This window comes from Pelecanus crispus, chromosome 2, assembly GCF_030463565.1.
Source record: "Pelecanus crispus isolate bPelCri1 chromosome 2, bPelCri1.pri, whole genome shotgun sequence".
NCBI lineage: Eukaryota > Metazoa > Chordata > Aves > Pelecaniformes > Pelecanidae > Pelecanus > Pelecanus crispus.
Window position 1 is genome coordinate 132556950 of NC_134644.1, and position 22146 is coordinate 132579095.

Below are 22146 nucleotides of genomic sequence, written 5' to 3' on the forward strand. Positions count from 1 at the left end.
TCTCTCTTTTTTCTTGTCCACATGGACTAAGAAAGCAAGGCTCAGGAAGGAACAGAAAAATGAGGAACAGCAAAGAGGGAAAACTGGCCATTAATTGCTGGCTCCAGAGAGCCTCAGAACGAAATTGGATGAGCACTTCTGAACCCCTCTCAGAAGAGCTGAAAGAGCTGGTGTGGCATCTGAAAACCATGAAGCGTAAGGCTTCAACAGCTTCTCGATATGACCCGTGAGTGGGACAACCTGCTTGTGGGGCGGGAAGACACTCGCAGCAGGTGCTGGCACTTCATTGTAAGAGCTGCCATAGAGGAGCTGCCATACAGAAGGTGCAGTTTAAAAGTCAAGCAATCTTTGGAGTCATCAGTTACCACGGTCTTGCCTTAGCGAGTTAGATTACAGTGAAGCGCATGTAGCACAATTTTATCATTGAGGCTAGCAGGTCAGAAGATAGACTATGAATGATATTTTGGCAAAGTCAAATCTGTAATTGTTTGTGTGAAAGCACCTAAATCTCTGCACCAAAGCATTGAAAAAAGGCTCAGTGTGAATGGCTTGACAGGAAGCTATCCATCCAAGCAGTCTCCCCTGCCCTCATCCTGCTTGGGCTTAAAAATCACAGGCATTTATCTGTGGTCCAGTAAATCTTAACTGTATGGTTATCTAACCCCTGAAGGACAAGAGAAATGAAACTATCGATGTAATTTAAATCAGGAAATGGAAATAAGCATTCTCTGTTACAATTTCTCCAGCACAGCCATCTGCTTCTTTCCTCTCCACTTCTCTAGTTTACTTTAGAAAACAGATCCATAAAGGGGTTGGGCGTAACTGGGGAAGACAGTAGCCTACAAAAACAGTTTTGCCATCAGAGAAACTGCAACTGGAACAACATCCATGAGACAACACAGCAGCCAGCCTCAGCTGCGTAACACAGACAAGGCCCAGCACAGCACTTGATCACTTTTCATTGTACTGCTCTAGGGGATACGGACTCCTTGGTTTATGCTATTAAACCAGGAGGATACAGTATTGCACCACTGTTGTACAACTCCAACAGATGAGAGGATGCTACAAAGATGTTGGGGTACATTTGTTTACAAACAAAAAAGCAGACATGAACTCCAGTGCTGACCCCCCTCCATGCCCTTGATCTGCAGCCACTGGCCATTTAAAAAATCTCTTCTCATACCTGAAGCCAATTAGAAAATCTGTCCACTCTAATGACCATGAAGTAAAAGCAAATATATGAAACATCACTGTATCACTTTGTAGCTTCACCTATATGGTTAACTCACTGTCCAAGTAAGCCATCTCTGCAAAGTATTTTCATTACTATTACGTGCTCTGTAGATCAGAACAAACAGCTCTTATATAAAGTCCATGTGTAAAAGTCTGGCAAATAGGTTAAACTTGAAACCAGTTAAGTCCAATACTCAACCCTTTTATTTCGGTGTCCATTTATTTAGAAAAACATTCATTCAAGGAATGAAAGTTAGGACTCTTGGTACAGTACAAGGTATCATCTACACTACCACCCACTCTTTTTAGCAGAATGAAAAAGAGAAAATACATACAGCTTTAGAATAATTTCACTTGCAATTGCCTTAATCATAATAGCCACTCAAAATCCACCACTGGAAAACCAATACATTCTCTTACCTCCCTTGTTTGGAGCTAGAATGATACCATGATGGTTTTTCATTAAAATTTTTAGAAAATACATACTTTTGTAGGACCCACCTACACCGTGCAATTGTTTTAAGTAGCATCCCTAAAAATGGTATTAACAGTTTTATGTGGAAAAGGCTAGAATGTAAAGAACAATGTTCTAGCCCAGCAGCGAGACATGGGTATGGTATCATTTCCTACCACTCTAGGCATAAGCTTAGATCACATCCACACAGCTGAGACCAAACAAATATTTAAGCCAGAACAGCAAAATGTTTTAGAATGGAGTGTAAACATAGTCGAAGAAATAGGACATACTGAGTGTTAACACTATACAAACAAATATCAAAGTGCGCTGGCACACGTGCACTAAGCAAGCACTTTTGAATACTTGCTGGTCTGCGTAAGAGTTGCATTTATTGTAAAATGGCATCAGAAACTGGTATTCACCAGGTGCTTACCTATTCTCATATCAAAGCAGCTCCTCTTTAAGCTAGACTGGGAGACCCCAAGCACCACCTCAGGCCTTAGCTGTGGGAAAGCTCTATGAGCTCAGGCTGTACCAGAAGTAATTAACTGAGCACCTCACTCTCACCTCTTTATCATTTTCACAGGAAGTGAGATTGTGCCAATAAGGGTCCAGTGTGAAAGGTACTGAACACTGTGATCCATTGCAACAAAGCAATTTAGGATATAAACGGGTCTAAACAAGCATATGTCTTCCTAATGGAAGACTAGGTATTTTAGCCCGCATATGGGAGGAAGGAAAGTAGGGCTGAAGCTCTTCTTTGTATCTTATCTTCTTAAGGGAAAATAATTTAGGCAAATACTTCTGTTTACTGCTCCATACCTTCAACTAAGATGCAAGTAAGCCCTTGTACGATATGTACCACCTTCTTTTTCATTTTCATACAGAAGCTAAGCCTGATCACAGCTTATGCAAGGAAGCGATAGAATCATACCCAAAATACAAGCAGTCACATTTTCACAAGGTAAGTTTACACGTGATTTCAACCTGAATCTAAAACCACAACCTGCCACAGGCTTTGTCTTAATTGCCTATTTAAATATTGTGCATTCAACTTCTGTGACACAATTAGGTTTTTATACTAGGCTAACTATGGCTATTTCTCACATTTAAATTTTAATCCGTGTTCTTTAACTAATGAACAAAAGAGCTGCATTTTTTATTAGGCTTTAAGTCATTTAAATCAGCCTGAAGGACAAAAAGCTGCAGTCTTCTTGTAAAATATTACTAAAGCCTTGATAAATATCTCAATTTTTATTCTTCACTGAGGTTTGGAAGCTCAACAAATTTTTCAAAATAGATCAACCCCTTTTCAAAAAGGGTATATTCACTTATTTGTCATAGCATATAGTAGTTTATTAAATTTAAAAATTGGAAGTTAAGTTGTTCTGTGTATTATCTACATGTGTAAAAGCTATTTTCAAACAGCAGCAATAGTGTCAATTTTGGAAAAACAGTTATCTAAAAAAACCTACCCGTACCAAAAGGCTAGTAGGACTAAGCTTCAGTCTACTCTGCCAGTAAGTTTACAAAATAAAGGTCTGTATCTGTAGTTATGCAACATCTGAGGAGGTCTTCTGGCAATGAGAACATTAGCTAGAAGTCAAAAGAGGTATCTAGACATGCTCCACTACTGACATAAAGAGAAAAACCTCTTTTTGATCAGAACAGCAGTATGATGAAATAAGTTAAAGTAATTAAGAATTTGGTTTAAGCAGCCTAAGCTTATACCGAATAAGCTTTGAACAGAAAACATCTGTATTAACTAAGAACTTTAGCTTTCTTGAGGAGAGATGGGAAACTCATCTACTGATAATTCAAACAACAGGTCCACTTTAACCTTCTGAAACCCTTCAGAGGGGTGCAGAGAACAACAATACAGATGGTTACATTTTTGCAGATAGAAGTCCACATATTTTAGAGATGCAACAAATTGCCATTTGATATCAAAGGGCCCATGTTCTGTTCTGTGCACAATGGATTGACAAAGTACATTTTTGGTAAAGTTTTGCAGACCCTGCTGTACTTCAACCGTCACATGTTTTTCAAACTTGCTTAAACGGATTCCAATTCAAATGGTCTCTCTCTATGTAAATTTCCACAAATCAAGTAACCACAAGCTGTTTGGGATGGCTCAAGAGCTTTCTGCAGAAAAGAGCATGCATTAACCTAAAAAGACAGAAAGTTATTTCTGGATTGCAGAAAGATTGGTGGTTTATATCTCATGTTGCTCTCTACAACTACCTGAAAGGAGGTTGTAGTGAGGTGGGTGTTGGTCTCTTCTCCCAAGTAGTTAGCGATAGGACAAGAGGAAATGGGCTCAAGCTGCACCAGGGGAGGTTTAGATTGGATATTAGGAAAAATTTCTTCACGGAAAGGGTAGTCAAGCATTGGAACAGGCTGCCCAGAGAGGTGGGGGAGTCACCATCCCTGGAAGCATTCAAAAAACGGGTAGACGTGGCACTCTGGGACATGGTTTAGTGTAGTCTACCCTTGATTGTTTTAGTGGTGGACTTGGTAGTGTAGGTTAATGGTTGGACTGGATGATCTTAAAGGCCTTTTCCAACCTAAACAATTCTATGTTGTAAATGGAAACAACCAACCAACTTACTATTTGTTAAACTCATTCCATATGACTCTGTCCAATGGAGAGAAAGAAAGAAACAAAAAAACAGGAAGAGGCTGCTTCTATAGGCACAAACATCAAATGATGAACAAGTCCTACATTAGAGAAAAATCTAGCATGCATCTTCAACACTGTACGCAGAAATCAAGGACAAGAAGTAACTGTTAAAAACTATACAAGGAAAGTTGCCTTCTTTTAAAAAGGTATATGGAAATAATTACACTGATTAATAAAACACTGATATTCACAACCCATCTGAACTAAATTGGTTTACATCTTCAGGAAAAAAGTCAAAATAGTACAGAACATTTCTTTTTTTTCCTTCTTAAAAAGCAGACGGAGTGCCACGCTGTCAAAGATAAACTGTTGCTGCATATAAATTTGTGTCAACCTTCTTGTGCTTTCTGTTCAGGGGATACAGAACACAGGGTCATGTCTCCTGCTAAACTGTTTACAGAGTTATCAGATGGCTATACAAATCAACCTTTTTTCCTACCTAATTCATTATGGAGTTCCTACAACTACAGTAACAAGATGTAAAAGGTTCCAAGAAATTCCTGTGAGAACCACTTAGGTTATTTTATGAATCAATTTGGATTTTTCTTTAGTTCCCCTATGTTCACAAATATATACTGTATATGCACCTTGAGTATAAGAACTGCATGAAAACAGTCTGAAAAAAACCCAAAAACGTGGCAACTGAAGTGTGAGGCAGTCATTCCCCTTCCTACTTCTAATTATTATTATTATTTTATTCTTTTTTAAATACCACCTCTGAAGAAACCCAATGCATGATATAGTCCCTACACCAAACTGCTTTGCTTTGCTGTGCATCTTTCCCAGCAGGTTTTCACACCTGCTTCTTCAGACAGAGCATTTGGAGGCTCCAAAAAGCATGACTTGTACTTCCCCATCAGTGAAGTTTATTTGTGTGATGTTTTTTCCAGATCTGGAAGTTTTTCAATTAGTGCTTTATGGTTCATGTTGATACTGGCTATAAGTCCTCCCTCATTGCCATCTGAGCCAGTGTAACTAATTTCTTCACCAGTCAGGGTAGTCATATGGCCACCTAATGCTCTCAACACTGCATTTCCAGCACATATGTCCCACTTCTTAATGTAGGTGACATGGATATACACGTCAGCTTCTTCTTGATTCTTTTCAGCCACGTCAAGGAGGGCCAACACTTTATAACCTAGAAGAAACGGGCAGAAGTAAAAAAAAGTTAATCTAAGTTTTCCTATTCATCACAAAGGATAAATCTACTAGTAAGTGTTAATATGCACATGCAAGATTTGGGAAAGTGTATCATTAATTACACCCTGCCATCCAGTATAATAGCAGAGGCACCAATAAATTTTGTCTGCCCTCTGAACTGTAGAGAAAATTTGAAAAAAGAGCCCCCCCTGCCCCCATTTTTCCACTGCACCCCAATTAAGGCCTTGAGTATTTGGGACACATTATTTTTAGACAGCCTTTACCAACATGCTACATAGACATATCTAGAGACACATTAAAAGAACAAGACCGGAAACTCAAATATAGTCTTGCTCTTACGTTCACTCACTTATTTCTCAATCTCTGCATTATGCTGAAGTCTACCTTTTTTTTTTCCCTTACTTTTTATTACAATAGAAGGAAGATGCATATACCACTCTCTAATAAAGCAACTGAGCCCAGGGCATTCCCCTTTATCATACATTATGCAGTACAAAGTCATTGCTCAAAATAATATTCTTTCTTTTATGGAATTTTTTTCAATTTTTCAACTGTTCAAGCAATATCCTTGTTTCATTAGACTGTTCCTTTACCTTCTTATACAGAGTCGAGCTGTGGCAAAGATCTACTATAATCAGTTAAGCTTTCACTTTATCATAAGAAAACTTGTTTAGATTCATTGTCAAGAACCTATGCAAGATCTTCTTGACTAAACAATCTGTAAGGGAGCTCTAGCTTTCCATATTAAAGACACAGAAAGATACATTTCTGTAAAACTGAAATTTTGCATGGCTTCTCTGTTTCTTTAAAACAGCTATTGCTTCACAGTAGTGCCTCACATATTTGCATTCTGCCAGTAATATGCACAAGGATACTGTGCAAGGTTACAAAAAGTACGCTAAAACCTCTTTGGACTGAATATGAGGCAGATAAAAATGGACTTTAGTGACACCAGTTTTCTCTTTTGACATAAATGCAAGAAACAGTACCAACCTTTAATGGCTTTTTCTTAAACCATCGTTTAATTAAATGTACTACTAGTTAACTAACAACCAACGGATTCTCTTCCATGATTCTGTATTTGGTCACACAACCCTTTTTCCTCCACAGAGGCATTGGTACCTTCAGTGAACACACACCAGTGTGAAAGGACCACAACAACATTGCTGGTCCAGGCTTAGATTCACTAACATACTAACTTGTGAATAGCCTGAAGCCTGAACTAAGTTTGCATGTAGGTTTCTATACACCGGGAAAACTGTGTCCCTATTGTCAAGTGCTTGCTTTTAGAGATGTGAAGAACAAAAGGTAAGAGGAAAAAAGAGGAGATGCCACAGTTATACCCTTTTGTCTAATAACAGCTATCCCGTTAAATCATTCGGAAGCAATAAAATGGATAAGATGCTTAAGGAACCAAACCTGCTCCACCAGCTGGGATTATCACAGTCTTATTTCCAAATGTCTGCCGCGCAACCTGCTCAACTTTTCCTGCATGGGAGCGGGACACAATAATCCTTGGAGTTTTCTCATTGTAGGAGGAACGAGCTTTTACGTTTGATCCGCCATCCACCATTGCCCAGGCTACAAGAGAAACACAAATTCTGCTAAGGTTTACAAAAGAAAATCTCTGTTAAGATAAAAGGATACTTATCTGAGAAAATGGAATTGATGCCTCTAAAAGAGAAAGTTAGGGCTGACAGAAGGAAAGGCTGCATGCCTGCATGTGCACACAAGCGGAAGAGAAAGAGAAATAGCGCCCCCCCCACACGCACTTTTGTGCATATGGCATTATCCCATGCCTGACTATTCTTGTATGATACTTCCAAAAAAAGAGAGCAAGAAGGAAAAATCCCAAGTAGTAATATTTAGAGCTTGCAATTGGAAAGCCACAGAAGTTAAAAGGATGACTCTGAATCAGAAACAGATCCTATATTTCCTCCAACAACTTTTTTATAAGAACAAAAAGCCCCAATATCCTTCAAAGCAGATAGCAAAAGTGTTACTGAGTCATTTTGTTCAGAAGGATAGTAATGCTAAGGAAAGAAATAGTTCAGGAGGATAGTAATACTAAGGAAATATATAGTAATACTAAGGAAAACATTTGATGGTGTGTTTCGGAGGACTGGATTTAGAATACACAACCTCCCACTTGTTTCATCATGAGGTTCAAAGCCAAGCTTGGTAGGTGGCATCCCCTAACCATTAATTTGACATTTACTTAGCAGACTAACCAGCAATTTAATCTCAGTAGAGGGCCAGATTGTACGGCAACAGACTGAGTTATGTGTAATAACAATAATGCTGACTGCCCTTTATTGCTTTGTATTTGTGTGGTAGTATTAGGAACAATCCTACTCGTAACGTATTGGTATTTCCAGCTTGGGAAATGAACGCTCTTCACATAGAATGACAGAATTCATTGCATCTCATCTGATGCCATGCTTGAACATCTCACACTTTGCTATTATTAAGGGGGAGAAATTCTCAAAATTACAGTGCTAAAAAAATTTCTTTAGATGTTGATACTTAGAAAAATATGTTTCAAAAAAACCCAAGATTCTCACAGCATATTGGAATATAGCACCTACTTAAATGACTGGAAATTAAGTTTATATTTAAAGACAGTAAAATACTTAGCACAAAAAATTGAGTGTTCAGTGGGCAAAAAAAAGAGAAAAAGTACATTTATTCAGTTGGTTTCGGTGCCAGAGCTACTGCATAACTTCACAACTCTAGAGGTCAGTATTGCCTAAGGGAAAATGAGAACAGAAATTCCTGTTTCAAATATATGACACAAATACTAAAACTACTTTGAAGCTTTCAGAAGTGCATACACGTTGTCAAACCTGCAGCCATCCTCACTGATACGTCATTAATACTAAAGAATTAATTAGTCCAGGGTTGCGGCATTAAAAGCATGTTCAGATAATCAATAAAGCTATGCTAAACAGTCTTGCCCGTTATATACAAACAGGTGCCATTAAGATCTTTAATCTATCTTTGTTATTCAAACTGAATAAACACCAACTCCTGGATATATCATGGATCCACGGTCTTCTGTTGAATGACCAAAGTACTCTTCTGCTAAAGACTAACAGCACATATAAGACCGGTCACTATGTGTAGGTTTCACTTTCTTTGGTTTGCTATAAGCACTCTGATGGAAGGGATCTTAATTCTGAAACATATTTTCAGTTAGTTTAAATACATCATTTTTAAGTTAAACAAAGGCAGCATTTTCCTTTCTAGTTTTATAGCACAGAACACATTTGCAGATCTAATTCTGAAGTCTACAGCAGCACTCTTTTGCCCCAGGTACTGTTTTCTCATTCATACCTACAGATGTTCTCTCAAACATCAAATTTTAATTAACACTGTGGCTGAAGATGCTGGAAATATGTGAAGGCATAAAGGTACCTGTATATGCTGAGAACGGCTTGTGTATCACTCCTATTACTGGTTTACCATTTACAGCCACGCAAACCATTGTTGTGACATACTGTCGAAGATCCTCTGTGGGCAAAACAAGAAAGTGAGCAAGTTTACAGCCAGATGCCACAACACAAAAAGAAAGCAGACCTGACATTATAGAAATCTTGTTCTTTGAAGACTAGTCTACATTCTGCCTCTTACAATTATGTAACTTTGTTGTATCTTCAAATAACCTTGCAGTTTTCCAGAGACTTCAAAGACTTCTCAGTTTTCCAGCAATTTTTCCTGTTCAGTAGATACTAACAGCTGTGTCTTAAATAGCATGTATTTTCATGGACATCTGTGCCCCTATATTCTCCCTTCTCTGCCCCACCTCCTATCCTCTATTGGTTCAAAGCTCATAATTCAAATACCAAAGACCATTCAGCTGAAAAGATGATTGTATCAATGGAATATTTGCAAAAAAAATCCCCATTTTTCTGTTTTTTCTGCAGTACTTATCAGCAAGAACTTTAGCTGCATTGCCTTGAACTGTTTATGTGACATCTTAAAACATCTGAAAAAGGGGAGGATTGAATTATGCATGCTTTTTTGAAAAACTTTAACAAACTTTTTCATATCAAGTTAAATAGGATATTCATTTAGTATTCCCTTTAAATAAATAAACAAAAAACATTGAGATATTTAGTGTTGCCACAGTGACAACTGAAATAAAGAAATGTGTAATTCCAGCAGAATTCATAAAGGTCAGTAACCATTTATTTTAGCAATTACTTAGTTGCAAGGAATCCCAAAGTCATTTCAGAGTCAGTATATATATAAGTAAATGCTACGGTCTGATAACTACAGAGATTTTATTATGCAATTTGTTCAGTTAAATCACACTGGCTTTGACACAATACACTTTAACAAGAGATGCCATTTTAAATACTTACTATTTTGTCTCCAGTATAAAAGGCAGACATCAGAATTACACACATGATTTGTCAACAAGAATCAGCTACCTGTGTATTCTTGTGTAGCATCTAACGGATCGATCCAGACAGTAACACTTTCTGCTGGAACCTCTTTTGGCTGTATTTTTTGTTTTATGTCTTCAGGAATACTGCGATCCCAAGAGACTGTCTCCTGATCAGCTGTATCAACACGCTCTTCAGAGTTTATCTATGATAAGACAACAAAAGTAGCTGCATTAACTTACCAGATACAGTAACTATGGTACTCAGGAAAATTACAGGTTTGTTCATATGTTTCCTTTCTCCCTTCACCTCCAGCTAAAAGTGCATGAATTATTCATTTTTCAGCAACTCACAAGCTATTACTGTCATGCAACAAGCAATGGAAAACCACAATCCATAATTTTACGGCGAACCACACCACAGCTGGACACTGTTTCTCTGGCTGCAGCTCTTCCCACTGAACGATCTCACAGTATGAATCACAATTTTTTTAAATCAGAAGTAAATGCAGTTGCTTCAAACACTACAAGCAGAACATACGACTTTGGAGAATTATGTGGTATACAGATAGAGTAGGGGTCTAATACTCCATTTATACAGATCAGTAGATGCAGATTGAAATGTACAGATATTTTATCAACAAATATTTTGCAGACTGTGGTATGACTCGGGGGAGTAGGAATCCTAGTATATATTCCTGCTTCCAGCATTGAGTTACAACTAGCAATTTAAGCAGCTCAAATACATGTACGCATTACACAACTGTCAGATTAATGTTATTTTATAAACAAGTTAATAACATTCCATATCTGTCTTTAGGGTAGGCTGTGCTAAGGACCTAAGAAGGCCCATGGAGTTAAGCCTATTGTCACTTGCTGCGTAGGTTAATGAATTTTATTCTGGACCAGAGGGCATTTCAGTATGCCAAACAGTTTGGTCCAGCAGCAGAGCACACAGTCCCAATCTGTTGAATGGAACAACGTTCTGCAAAACCCAATACAATGTCATTGTGACTGCAGTAGCAAGATATTTTTGGATCACAAGCGATGCAGTTATCACAAAACACTGTACGTAATTATTTCTCATGTAACAAAATATCATATAACCTGGCAGTAAGAGCTACTGGGGAAACATGCATCAACCTGCCTTAACCCATCCATACCAGCTTACTACCACTGCAAACATGGTTTACAGGAGAGCTGTAATGCACCTGGACATAAGTAGTGCTAACTGGACTTTAGACAAACTCATCCCATTTACTTTTAGCACCTCAGTTACATGAGAAGACTAGTATTTCTACGCTCCTTCTACTGCCAAAAGAAAAAAAGGAGATCATTGCTACTGTGCATTTCAAGCTTCATCCTCTGTGAACCCTTCAGAAATGCATCATTCCACTAACTTATTCAGTAGGACAATGATGCTTATGGCTTAGATGAGTCAGTTATATGTCTGAAGTTGAGTGTAACCAACCTGGACTTTTAGGACATTTTAGAATATTAGGAACACAAGCTTTTTTCATTCTTGCTAACTTGAAAGGTGGCTTCCTCTAATATAGTTCTAAAGGGATGCCAAACTGACTAGCTCTGATGTCCTGCAAAGGCAAAATAGTAGGCGCACATGGGATGCAATGTGTCTACAACCTAGAACCACTGATACCCCTTTACTTGCTACACATGGAGTTGAGACTGCTAGCTCAGATTCAGTTATCTGACTGCTAGAGCAGAAAAATCCCCTCTGACTAAAACAAGTTGTTGTTACAGATGTCGTAGACAAGTGACATTGAAAGACAATGAAAATAAAGAAACGGTTGGACTATGTTTGAATGTTACATGCTTTGTATCACCAGGATTTTTACATAATCCACATCATGACAAGAAAAGACTTCATACACCTTCAACTGTAACAGATTATTAGCAAAGGGTTAAGGGCCACCTTCTCAAAGAGAATTGAAAAAAGAAAGCAAGTAGAACTGCAACAACTCCAGCCATACATCATAGCTGTCTTCTCACATAAAACCAGTATTTGAAGCATTGTATGCCAAACACGAAGTCCTTGAAGTTGCCGTGACATTTACAAATTAAACATCTGACACTGTACAATAAACCTGACAATTGTGTTTTCCCCCAGGGGAAACAGTCCTGAAAAGTCAAGATGACTAGTCCCACAGACTTGGCAGCCTCAACACAGCCCCTGGGCAGTTTAACTTCCACTACAGCGTATTATGCACCACCATTTAAAAAAAAAAAGTTTCCCCAACAGAAGGAAGAGGCCTCCAAAAAGTTAAAGAGTTGGAACCAATCCTCAAAAGGAAGAGTATCTTGTTAAACCTGCTGTTACAGTACACTGAAATTAAAAGACTGAAACTATCTGAAAGGTACCGCTTTCAGAGAAAGACCTCCTACTAGTTCAAATTTCACAGCAGTGGCCATGATGCTGCAGCATTTATAATGCTTGTGAGGAGTCTCTCCCAACAGCCATGATTAGTCTGCCAGAAAAAAAAAAGAAAAACAGGGAAAAAAGGTAACAGCGATGAGGTTGCAGAGCCATCTGGAGAAAAAAAAAAACAACAAAAAAACCCACAACTGGGTCACTAGTTCTTCCATTCATATGACCATTTACTCTGTAGCCTTGCGTGAATACTCCACAAATCATAGTTCAAGTAGAAATTCATACCCATTCCACCACAAGCAGTTATTAAATGTATTTACTGTTAGGAAGCTACATTATAGGTTTTGCAAGACATAGTTGCCTGAAAGAGGATCACCAAACCTTAAGTGGGGAAGTACTTCCCCCCCGCCACCTTTTTTAAAAAAAAAAAAAAAAAAAAAAACCACCACACATGAGAATACCCCCAGAAAACATGCCTTTGTGTTAATACGATGCTCTGTTCCTACTTGTCATTCTCAGTTGCCGGAAGCCTCCAGAGGCCATGACCTTATATTTCAAGCTTTTCTGTAGTGACATGGGTATGTAGTTGACTGCATTCCCAAGACTTCACTCAGAAATTAGCAGTAGCTATGGTAGAAAGACAACCACAACACCAAGTATTTCAGACAACAGAGCTTGTTCCAGCAAGACACTCGGAGTCAATTAAACTGCTACGTTAGTGTAAATAATTATAAAGTTTGCATGCTTGCTATCACATACATAACTTTGCCTACTCCTAAGAGTCAGATTTAGATAGCAACCCATCATGCAAGAACTTGAGACAGCAAGCAGAAGACAGATAAATAACTATTTGGGGTTAGCCACCTAATAGCTGTAAGCTGTAAAAGCCCGTCTCAGGAAGTTCTGTAAGTTGCCCACCGACACTGAGCTTAACTACATTTCAGCAATCTTCCCCAGCTATGCTTGAGGGGAAAGTCCTCCTCACAAAGAATAACTGCATCGAACACAGAGATTTAATAAAATATATGTAAATCAGTGAACGGACTACTGCTGAAAGGTCAACAAAAAAATTATTTTATAAACAAGGCAGACCAGCTGCATCTCGCCAGTGCAGAGGTTCCTCAAAATGAGTCTGTGAGGCACAGGATTCCCATAATGGACAAGGGATGCTGCTCGTGGGAGCCAGCAGCAGAGGTCAAATGGCAACACCCCAGGATCAGCCCATGGCGTGCCTTTTGAAACCACCCAGGCATTCCCAGCCATCAGAAACCCATTGCACAGAAAACACTCTCCTCTGGCATGTTGGTGACTGGAATACAGATCTGCTCAGGGACATGGGAAGCAACTCAGGAGTGTACTACAAACGTGTGGATAAATGCAGCGCTCTGAACAAAACAGCCAACAGTCCCAGCCACATAAAGACTTCAGGGAACCTCACAGTCGCTCATTGTCCTGTGTTGGGCTACTCCCTTCCAAACCAGCACTTCACGATGTCTGTGTGGCAGCTCATCACCTAACAAACCTACTTGAATACTAGATGGCTGTCCATGGCGAGGTGAACAAAGTCAGGCTTTTTTCTGGTTTGAAGGAGTAGGACACAGCTGTAGCTTTGCCTCTCAATTCACCCATTAAAGATAAATTAAACTGAAAAAATATATGCTAACAAAATTAAATACAAGTTTCTGTTCAAATACATATTTTTTTTCTTAAATAAACATCAGCACATGCAAATACAATGCTTTTCTTAGAAAGCGTTTGGTGGCATGTGAATTTTATTTAAATTTATTACTCCCCCTCCTTCCCCACATGCTTATCCATCCCAATACTCATTTTACATTTTAATGTGCAAATAATCCAGTATCTTGAAAAAATATGAGGTAGTACAGCTCTTTATTCCTGAGAGTGTCAATATCCCCATCTGATAATTAAGTCCTCTCAAATCCAAATCTCAGTGCTGTTTTATTAGAATAGAAAACAAAACAAGACCACCACAAATACTATCCCACCTGTATTACAAAGAAGAAATACTAATTGAGCTACTTGAGGTAAAAACAAAACAAAAAACCCCACAGTTCACCTAACAACAAAAGATAATATTCACTAGTCAGAATATGAATATAAGAGTATTCCATGGGTTACATTTCAAGAACAGAACCTGGAACAGGCTGCCCAGAGAGGTGGTGGATGCCCCGTCCCTGGCAACATTCAAGGTCAGGTAGATGGGGCTCTGAGCAACCTGATCTGGTTGAAGGTGTCTCTGCTCATTGCAGGGGGGTTGGGCTCGATGATCTCTAATGGTCCCTTCCAACCCAAAGCATTCTATGATTCAACAGGTAAGTCTGTTGATTTGAATGGGACCATGAAAAAGAAAAGCCTGGAGGCCCAGACAAAATAGCGTGCACAGGGGAACATTAGTAAAGTATTAACAGATGTTTGACTTTCTTTTTCTGTTTTGTTAGGGCGCTCACTCTGCGTGACATACACAGCCACTTCACCAGCGATTATGCAACGTAAGCATTACGCATACTCAAGATTCAAACTTAACTTTGCCATTTGTATTCACATGACAGGAAATGGAGGACAGGAGCGGAGGGACAGAGGTAAGTAAAAACAAACATTTACAAACAATAAACCAACAGTGATTCTGATACCTTCTTAGTGGCTGACTGAGATATGTCCCCCGAGGACAGCGCAAGATATTTTATCACTATATGCACCCTCTGGACTAATGTCTGCAGCAACCACTAGGAAGATACCCACAACTACGCACCTTGAAAGGTGCACTGACCTGCTAGGTGGCTGCACAGGACTGTACTTGATTTGCTGTTACTTGACTGGGCTGCAGAGATGTCAGAGCTCAGGGGAGAGCAGTTCAACCAGCAGCCTTTGGGCTTTCCCCTGCATACAGGCCAAGCCTCACACCTCGCCCCTCCAACCACTGCCATCGCACTGCTCCAAAGAGCGGAAGAGTGACATGCCCTTACGCCCACTACACTGCTACAAGTCAGACTGTTTTACCTCCATTTGCTCAGCTTCTCTCTGTTTTTTCGCCTCAAACATATCAGAGGTGAAAGCTGTCTCATCTTGTTACAGCACCTGTACATACACAAATTGGGTGAAGGAATCAGATGCCAAAACCTCTGAATGTAAACACCCACTTGAGAAGTCAGAATGTATAAATATGCACAACAGGAGAGCTCTCTCCAGAGGAGCAAGAAGCGGTCAAAGCACCCTATCTGCAATAACTGAGGAAAGTACCTAACTTACCCTGGTTACGAAACAGAGCTCCAAAATCTGCTACAGAGGACGAACTCGCATTCACACCAAGCCTTAGTTCATCTGCAGCCAGGACGACTCATGATCCCTTCCTTCCAGCTTTTGAATTTGGGGGTGGCGAGTAGTAGTTTTCTCTATGAACTAAAGCTGGTGCTTGGAAGCTTATGTTACTTGACACTGAAAAGAATGCAAACTTGGAAATCAAAATATCACTTCCCTTTTTTAAGTTTAAAACACCTTTAAGCTTTAAACAATTTGAATTGTAGCCTTGCCAGCAGAGTAAAAAATTCTAGTTTTATTCAATACGCTGACATTTTTAAAGCCAGCTGCTTCCTTTTGAAAGGGTTCTTTTCCTCCTTAGATTGCCACAACATATTAGAAAGGAAAAAAATGAGCCTTTACAGGTGATCATCTTCATGCCTTTCCAAAATGTTCCTCTTGCTAGGGTCCAATTTAGAAAGAATTTTAGCAGGGTAATTTTTATAATGAGAGGATAGAGAGGACCTTGCTGAATCACATGGTTCTCTATATAAATAGCTTGTTAAAAGGTAATAAAGTATAATAAAAATATAAAATATATTTGTATACAAGTGTGGAAGGTATAAAAATATATTAACATATAAAATAAGAGCTATAAAACACCACTGGTCTCATGTTGTAATTCATTTGAAATGAAAACAACAAATGCTTCTATAATAATGCCATGACACAGATAAAGGAGGCATGCACTTTTCAAGGCACAGAAGTCCAGACATACAGAAGTTCTCCTCTACCATCAACTACATCATCATTTACTTTTCATGACAACAAGAAGTCACTTCATGCAAGAACAAGATGACAGGATGTGCAAAGAATATGGACAAGCCTAAATGTCAAAAAGCCTCACTAGTTCTTATCAAAACTCGTTACCTGGCTTTGGTCATTATGCCAGCAGGAAGCAAAGCTAAACAAACAGGTTTTCATAAATGGTAAAGACGTTATCAGATGACAGCTCTGCTTCTACCGACTTACGATCCACAGAAGTTGGTGAAAACAAAAATACAACAGAGGGAATCAGCACGAATCACAGAATTCACACAGTTTACACCACTAATCCATTGAAACAACTAGAATTTAAAACCAGTTAAAGTAATAAAGTCATTATCTCACAAGTTGTTTCAGTAGATGGCAAAATTCTCCGTTAAGAGTTCTGTACAGATGCAAGTCTAGCAAAGAGAAAGGGATGACTAGCTTGTCACAAGAGTTGCAACACTACTTTTCATTCTAAGAAAACAGCCAAATAAGGCCAGATTAGAAGTTTACCAGTACAATAAATAACACCAAGAAAATTTTCGCTGTTTGCGAGTGGCTACACTGCTAAGAAACTCAAATCTTCAGATGCTCAGTTGACAGATTAAACACCCCCGGTATACACACAAGCCAAATGAACTACGTGTAATTACATCTGAAAAGATAATCACAGAACTCATTACCATAAAGTTACAGGCTTTAATTTAATTTTAGGTAGAGAGCCAGCATAAGTAATCTAGCATCAGTTAAAACCCATGTTAAGAGATGCATCTCCAGACAACACCTATTAATGAGATTTCAATTAACATTCACAATTCCTGCTTTACTTAGAAACCTGTTGGCAGTTGCTAAGATCATCTGGTTCAGCAGAACGTTAATTTTGTTAAAAACCCTAAGTCCTGAGGATGCCATTCTCCCAACATGAAGAGACAAACAAATTACTGAACCTACTCAGCAATGCACTGAAATCATTCTGAGGTTTAAGTAGTATTTTGGGTTTTAAACCTACTTCTTTAACATATCTACCTTTCCCGCAGAATCGGTATCAGAGGCAGAACTTGCCATCTCAGATGAAATTCCAGTTTTCTGAGTATGATAGTTGGCACTGTGGTCAGCAGCTTGTAAACAGCACGTTTAAACCTAGAAAGTACTTCAGGTAGCTTGATAAAAAAAAGGACTGCCTAGATACATTAATCTTCAAAAAGTGGAATTAATTTAGAAGAAAATCCTATTAAAACTGACCTGTTCTTTCCATTTCAAACACTGACACCTGATTCCACCATTATCGTGCATAAACTTGAAATGAGGTATTTATCATCTGTCTTAACTGGGAAAGAGATAGAAGAACATTTGGATTCAGGGCAGTGGCAAGATGCTTGAAGAAAAAGACTGGGACAGAGGAAGACTTGATTTCCATCACAGTCACAATAAAAAAAAAAAGAAGAAACAAAGGGTATTTGTCTATTCAGTATTTACACTAGAAAACAAGACATATAGCTGGTGCAACTATAGAACGTAAATCAATGCACTGGTCAAAAATAAGCCCAAACAGCTGAAAATGAGAGTATAGGGCAGAATTCATTCTGGCAAATAAGACTGAAGTCCGCATCCTGTGAAAATAACGCTAGCATAGTGCAGAAGCAAAATAGCAGAATTGTGTGGGCCACTTTAAAATGGGCTTTTTCATAGTCAAAGGACAAGGGGACTTTGGCCAAAGTGCTAGTTTAAGGAACACATCATCCACTGTCAATCACTCCTGCCTTTGTGAGTAAGTAGGACTGCTCCTTCAGATGTGCTGACGCAGGCTGTTGGTAGGGCCATGATGTGAAGTGAACCAGGGTATGCCTAAATCATCTTTGATTTACATTTTTACCTTGGATACATTCGGCTATCAAGCTCCTGACACTGGCCCATGAACAAGCGGTGTTAGAAAAATGCAAGACCCCGATGTGTGGCGCTGAAAGAGAAGCTCTTTTACCAGGTAATGCTGCTGAAGACCTGGCATCATGAGATCATCTCTTCAAACAGAGAAGCTCTGGGCACAACATACCACTGTTTCTGGCCAGTCTCTAACTGGATTTGGAAACACTGCTTCCCCAGTCCCCTCTCCCCGCAGCGGCAGGGCTGGCTCGAGCATCTCCTTAATCCCCTCACCCAATTCCCATCCCAGTCTTTATCGCACCACTACTGTGCTAGCACAAGGAATAAAAGAATCATAGAATCATTTAGCTTGGAAAAGACCCTTAAGATCATCAAGTCCAATCATTAACCTAACTCTACCAATTCCACCACTAAACCATGTCCCTAAGCACCTCAGACAGACTGTTTGCATGCTTTCCCTTACTACGCCCAGCAGCACAATACAGGGAATCCAAGGCTGCTCACTGACTTAAGTCTATTTCAGTCAAATGACTTCTCCCCCTGATTATATTTAAACATTGGAAAGCCATAGCTATTCTTAGATGATAATTAATGGATCATTTCCTTTGTATTATAGGCATATTTTGGCACCCAGTTTTTGTGCTGGTTTATTTTTTTCCTGGCTGCAGCATTTGGCACCAATTTACATGCTGGGTTACCCCTGCTAGGCTCAAGAACTCCATGATGTGAGTAATGCTTGGAATTCTTTCAGTTTGTGTTTGACAGCTTTTGTAAGCAGCATCTTCTCCAGCAAGAAGAGAAGAGGGGTTTTGTTTGACTTCAGCAATGTTTTTTATTCTGGAGCATCCCTCTGTACACAGGGATAAAGGCTAGAGGTATAAAGTATGGTGCTCCTTACAAGACGCAGTCTTATACTGCCTCACATGAAAGGTGTCTCAGGAAATCCTCTATAATCCCCATATTCACACTAAAACTGCAGCAGGTCTGTTCTATGAAACAGTAGCAGTTTTAGATGTGTTGTGCTGAAGGTACACATGAAGGATTTGCAGATTGAGATGAGACCTTGTCTTCACACCTCAGAAGTTGCAACATGTATATAGTAAAACAATGTTTTTATTTTGGTTTGGACAGATGTGTATGAATGCATCTTCATCACAGTATAGACTTCAAGAGACAGCATATCTTCCCAGTATATACTGCTTAGTGGATATTTTTTAAACGCCACGTGAGATAAACTGTTATTATCCAGATCATGTACTGAGAATACTAAATATCTCAGACCTGATCTGTCAGATTGATCAGCTGAAAGATTTGTCAAACTAACGCTTCCTAGACATCCTCAATGCTCAAGCTCAGCCAATCTAAGGGTGGTGGGAGAAGGAGAGAAGAAAAAAAACCCATATATATGCCTGATTTTTTTCCAGTTCCACAGATGTACACACACAGTTTTGTCTTCGTACTGTGTTTGATAACACATTTGCACTTTAGAAAGTACCACCTATTTTTAAAGACTGGCAGCACAAGTCAAGTGTAAGGAAAATAAAAAGGAGTACCGAAGTTTTTTAAAAGTAGATGTTCAAAGTTAACACCCTCTGAAAGGAAGACGCACAAATCAGACTGTCACTGCTATGCATCCCAGGCACCACAGACATGGAACAGGCATACAGTTCACTGAGCAACTGAAGCCCAAACTGAACCCCCAGCCTTCTCTAGAAGCATGGACAACTCTCAGATCTAAACTAATGAAGTCCCTCCATCTGTGGAAGGGGAGAAAGTGTACAGGTATGCTGTAACGCCAGGCTCCGTGAGGACACTGAATAGCACAAGAGAGCAAGGGACAATACTTTTTTTTCCTTTAACGTAGGGCCTGCGAAGGTGGCTTGCCATTGCAGACAATCCAGCAATCTTCAGAACATAACCTTCATTATCTTTCTGTAGAGGAAGATTAATCACATATCAAGTTTATATCTGATGTTGAAGAATGTGGCGTTTCCTTTAGATTTCATATTCAACTGCTTCTCTACAGCACTTTAAAAAAACAAACAAAAAAACGCACCACACAGCACCCCCCTACACAGACACCACCCTGAGGAAATTCCAGAACAGCCACTGAAAATTCACTGAGTAGTGACTAAACTTAACCAAAAAATAAACTTAGCTACACTACTTTTTCTCTCAACCTCTCCAGGAAAAGCATGCAATTATCACCCCTGGAATCCAAATTCAGGGTTTTCTGTCTGTTTCAAATGACTGTAAAAAGCTAAGGAATTTCACATCAAGAGACTGAAGAGAAGTTCCCACTTGCTAAAGCAAAAGTGGAAACAAAGCTGACCACAACCAAAAAGCCTCGAAGCGTGGTTCTGGTTTGAGTCGGACCTCAAGTGTTAGACACAGATTCTGGAGGCAAATGAGAGAAGAGGGAGGTGTACACCTCTGGGGAAAAAAAAAAAAAAAAAAAAAAAGATAAATTCATTTTGACCACGTAGGCAGTGCTCCGTAAAGTGATACAGCTGTTAGCTTATCTGCTGTCCCAAAGTCACAAGAGCTGAAAAGTCAGATATCGTAACACTACGTCCCTGAACCTCAAATTCTCAATCCCTCCTCCTCGCTCCTGGCTCTCCCTGTAACTTAATGCAGGACGGCCAACTGGCAGGAAGGGCAATTTAAGGAATGAACAGCGTCGCTAATCGCAGCATCAGAAACGTGCGCAGAACCGGCGCTATGAAGTTACCTGGATCCTTAACCAGAGACAGCACAAACCACAAGGCTTAGACGCGGCGCTTCCCTCGCCCCTCACGTCCATACCCTTCCAAACGCGTAGTTCCACCCCGCACGGCTTCGCTTACACACGATCCGGCTCCTTCCGCTGCAAAGCCAGCAGGCACGGCGACGGGCATGAGGCGGCACTGCCGCAACAGCAGCGAGAAGGGGAAGGAAAAAAAGAAGAACGCACGATACGGGCAGCGCTTCCCGCCGGCGGCCAGGCGTGCCTCCCCGCAGACGGCCGGCAGCCCCGCGGTTCGCCTCAGGCCGCCCGGCGCCGAGCGGCCGAGCGCTGGAGCCCTGCCGCGGCCGGGCGCCCGGCCCCGGGCCCGCCTGACCGGGGTGGGGGGGTGGGGGGAGGCCGGCACCCACCTGCACGGCGGGGAAGGCGCCCTTCAGCAGGTAGAACATCCTGCGGTTGGAGAGGAGGTCGCCGCTCGTCAGCTGCTCCTCGGCCCCCTCCCGCGTCTTGCCCTTCGCCTTGGCGTTGAGGACGTTGCCCTCACGGACCCGCTTCACCTCCTCGCCGCCCCGGGTGGCGGCCAGGATGGACACGGCCAGCAGCTCCCGCAGGTCCACGGCGCCGGCCGGCTCGGAGCCGCGGGGGACCTCGGCCCCGCCGGCCGCCGGTTCGCTCAGCATGAAGAAGGCGAAGCGGCCGGCCAGGAAGCCGGAGTAGAGGTGGTAGAGGACGCCCAGCCCCAGCAGGCAGAACACGGCCATGCCGAGCGGCGAGAGGCGGATGCCCATGGGGGCCATGGCCGCGGGCGGGGAGGCACGGCAGGGCGGGCGGGCGGGCAGCGGCGCCGGGCGCTCACCACAGCCCCATGGTGCGGCCGGGGCGCTTCGCTCCCTTCCCTTCCCTCCCTTCCTTCCTTCCCTCCGCTGCCGCGGCGGCGGCTGGGCCGGCCCGGCTCCACGCTCCCCAGCAGGCCGGCGGGGCGGCAGCGCCGTCTGTATCCGGGTCAGGCGGAGGCGGGGCCCGCCGCTGCGCTGAGCATGTCCCGCCGCCCTGCCGCCGCGCTTGGCCTGGCGGGGGGGGGGGGGGCGTGTGCGCGGCGCGTCCCGGCCGGAGGCTGGGGGGCTCCTGTCGTTTCCTACCGTGGTAGCACGCACTGCTCTTC

General features: G+C 41.1%; 1 protein-coding gene across 1 annotated transcript; it reads right to left on the minus strand.

Annotated features, from left to right (window-relative positions):
* Positions 1-5216: 5216 nt before the first annotated feature.
* On the minus strand, positions 5217-21781 carry BPNT2 (3'(2'), 5'-bisphosphate nucleotidase 2). The gene is made up of 5 exons (XM_075705847.1): positions 21395-21781; positions 9971-10130; positions 8952-9047; positions 6954-7115; positions 5217-5511 (listed from the first exon to the last, which is right to left on the minus strand). The coding sequence occupies exons 1-5, from the start codon at positions 21779-21781 to the stop codon at positions 5240-5242; spliced, it is 1077 nt and encodes a 358-aa protein (XP_075561962.1). The 3' UTR covers positions 5217-5239.
* Positions 21782-22146: the final 365 nt, after the last annotated feature.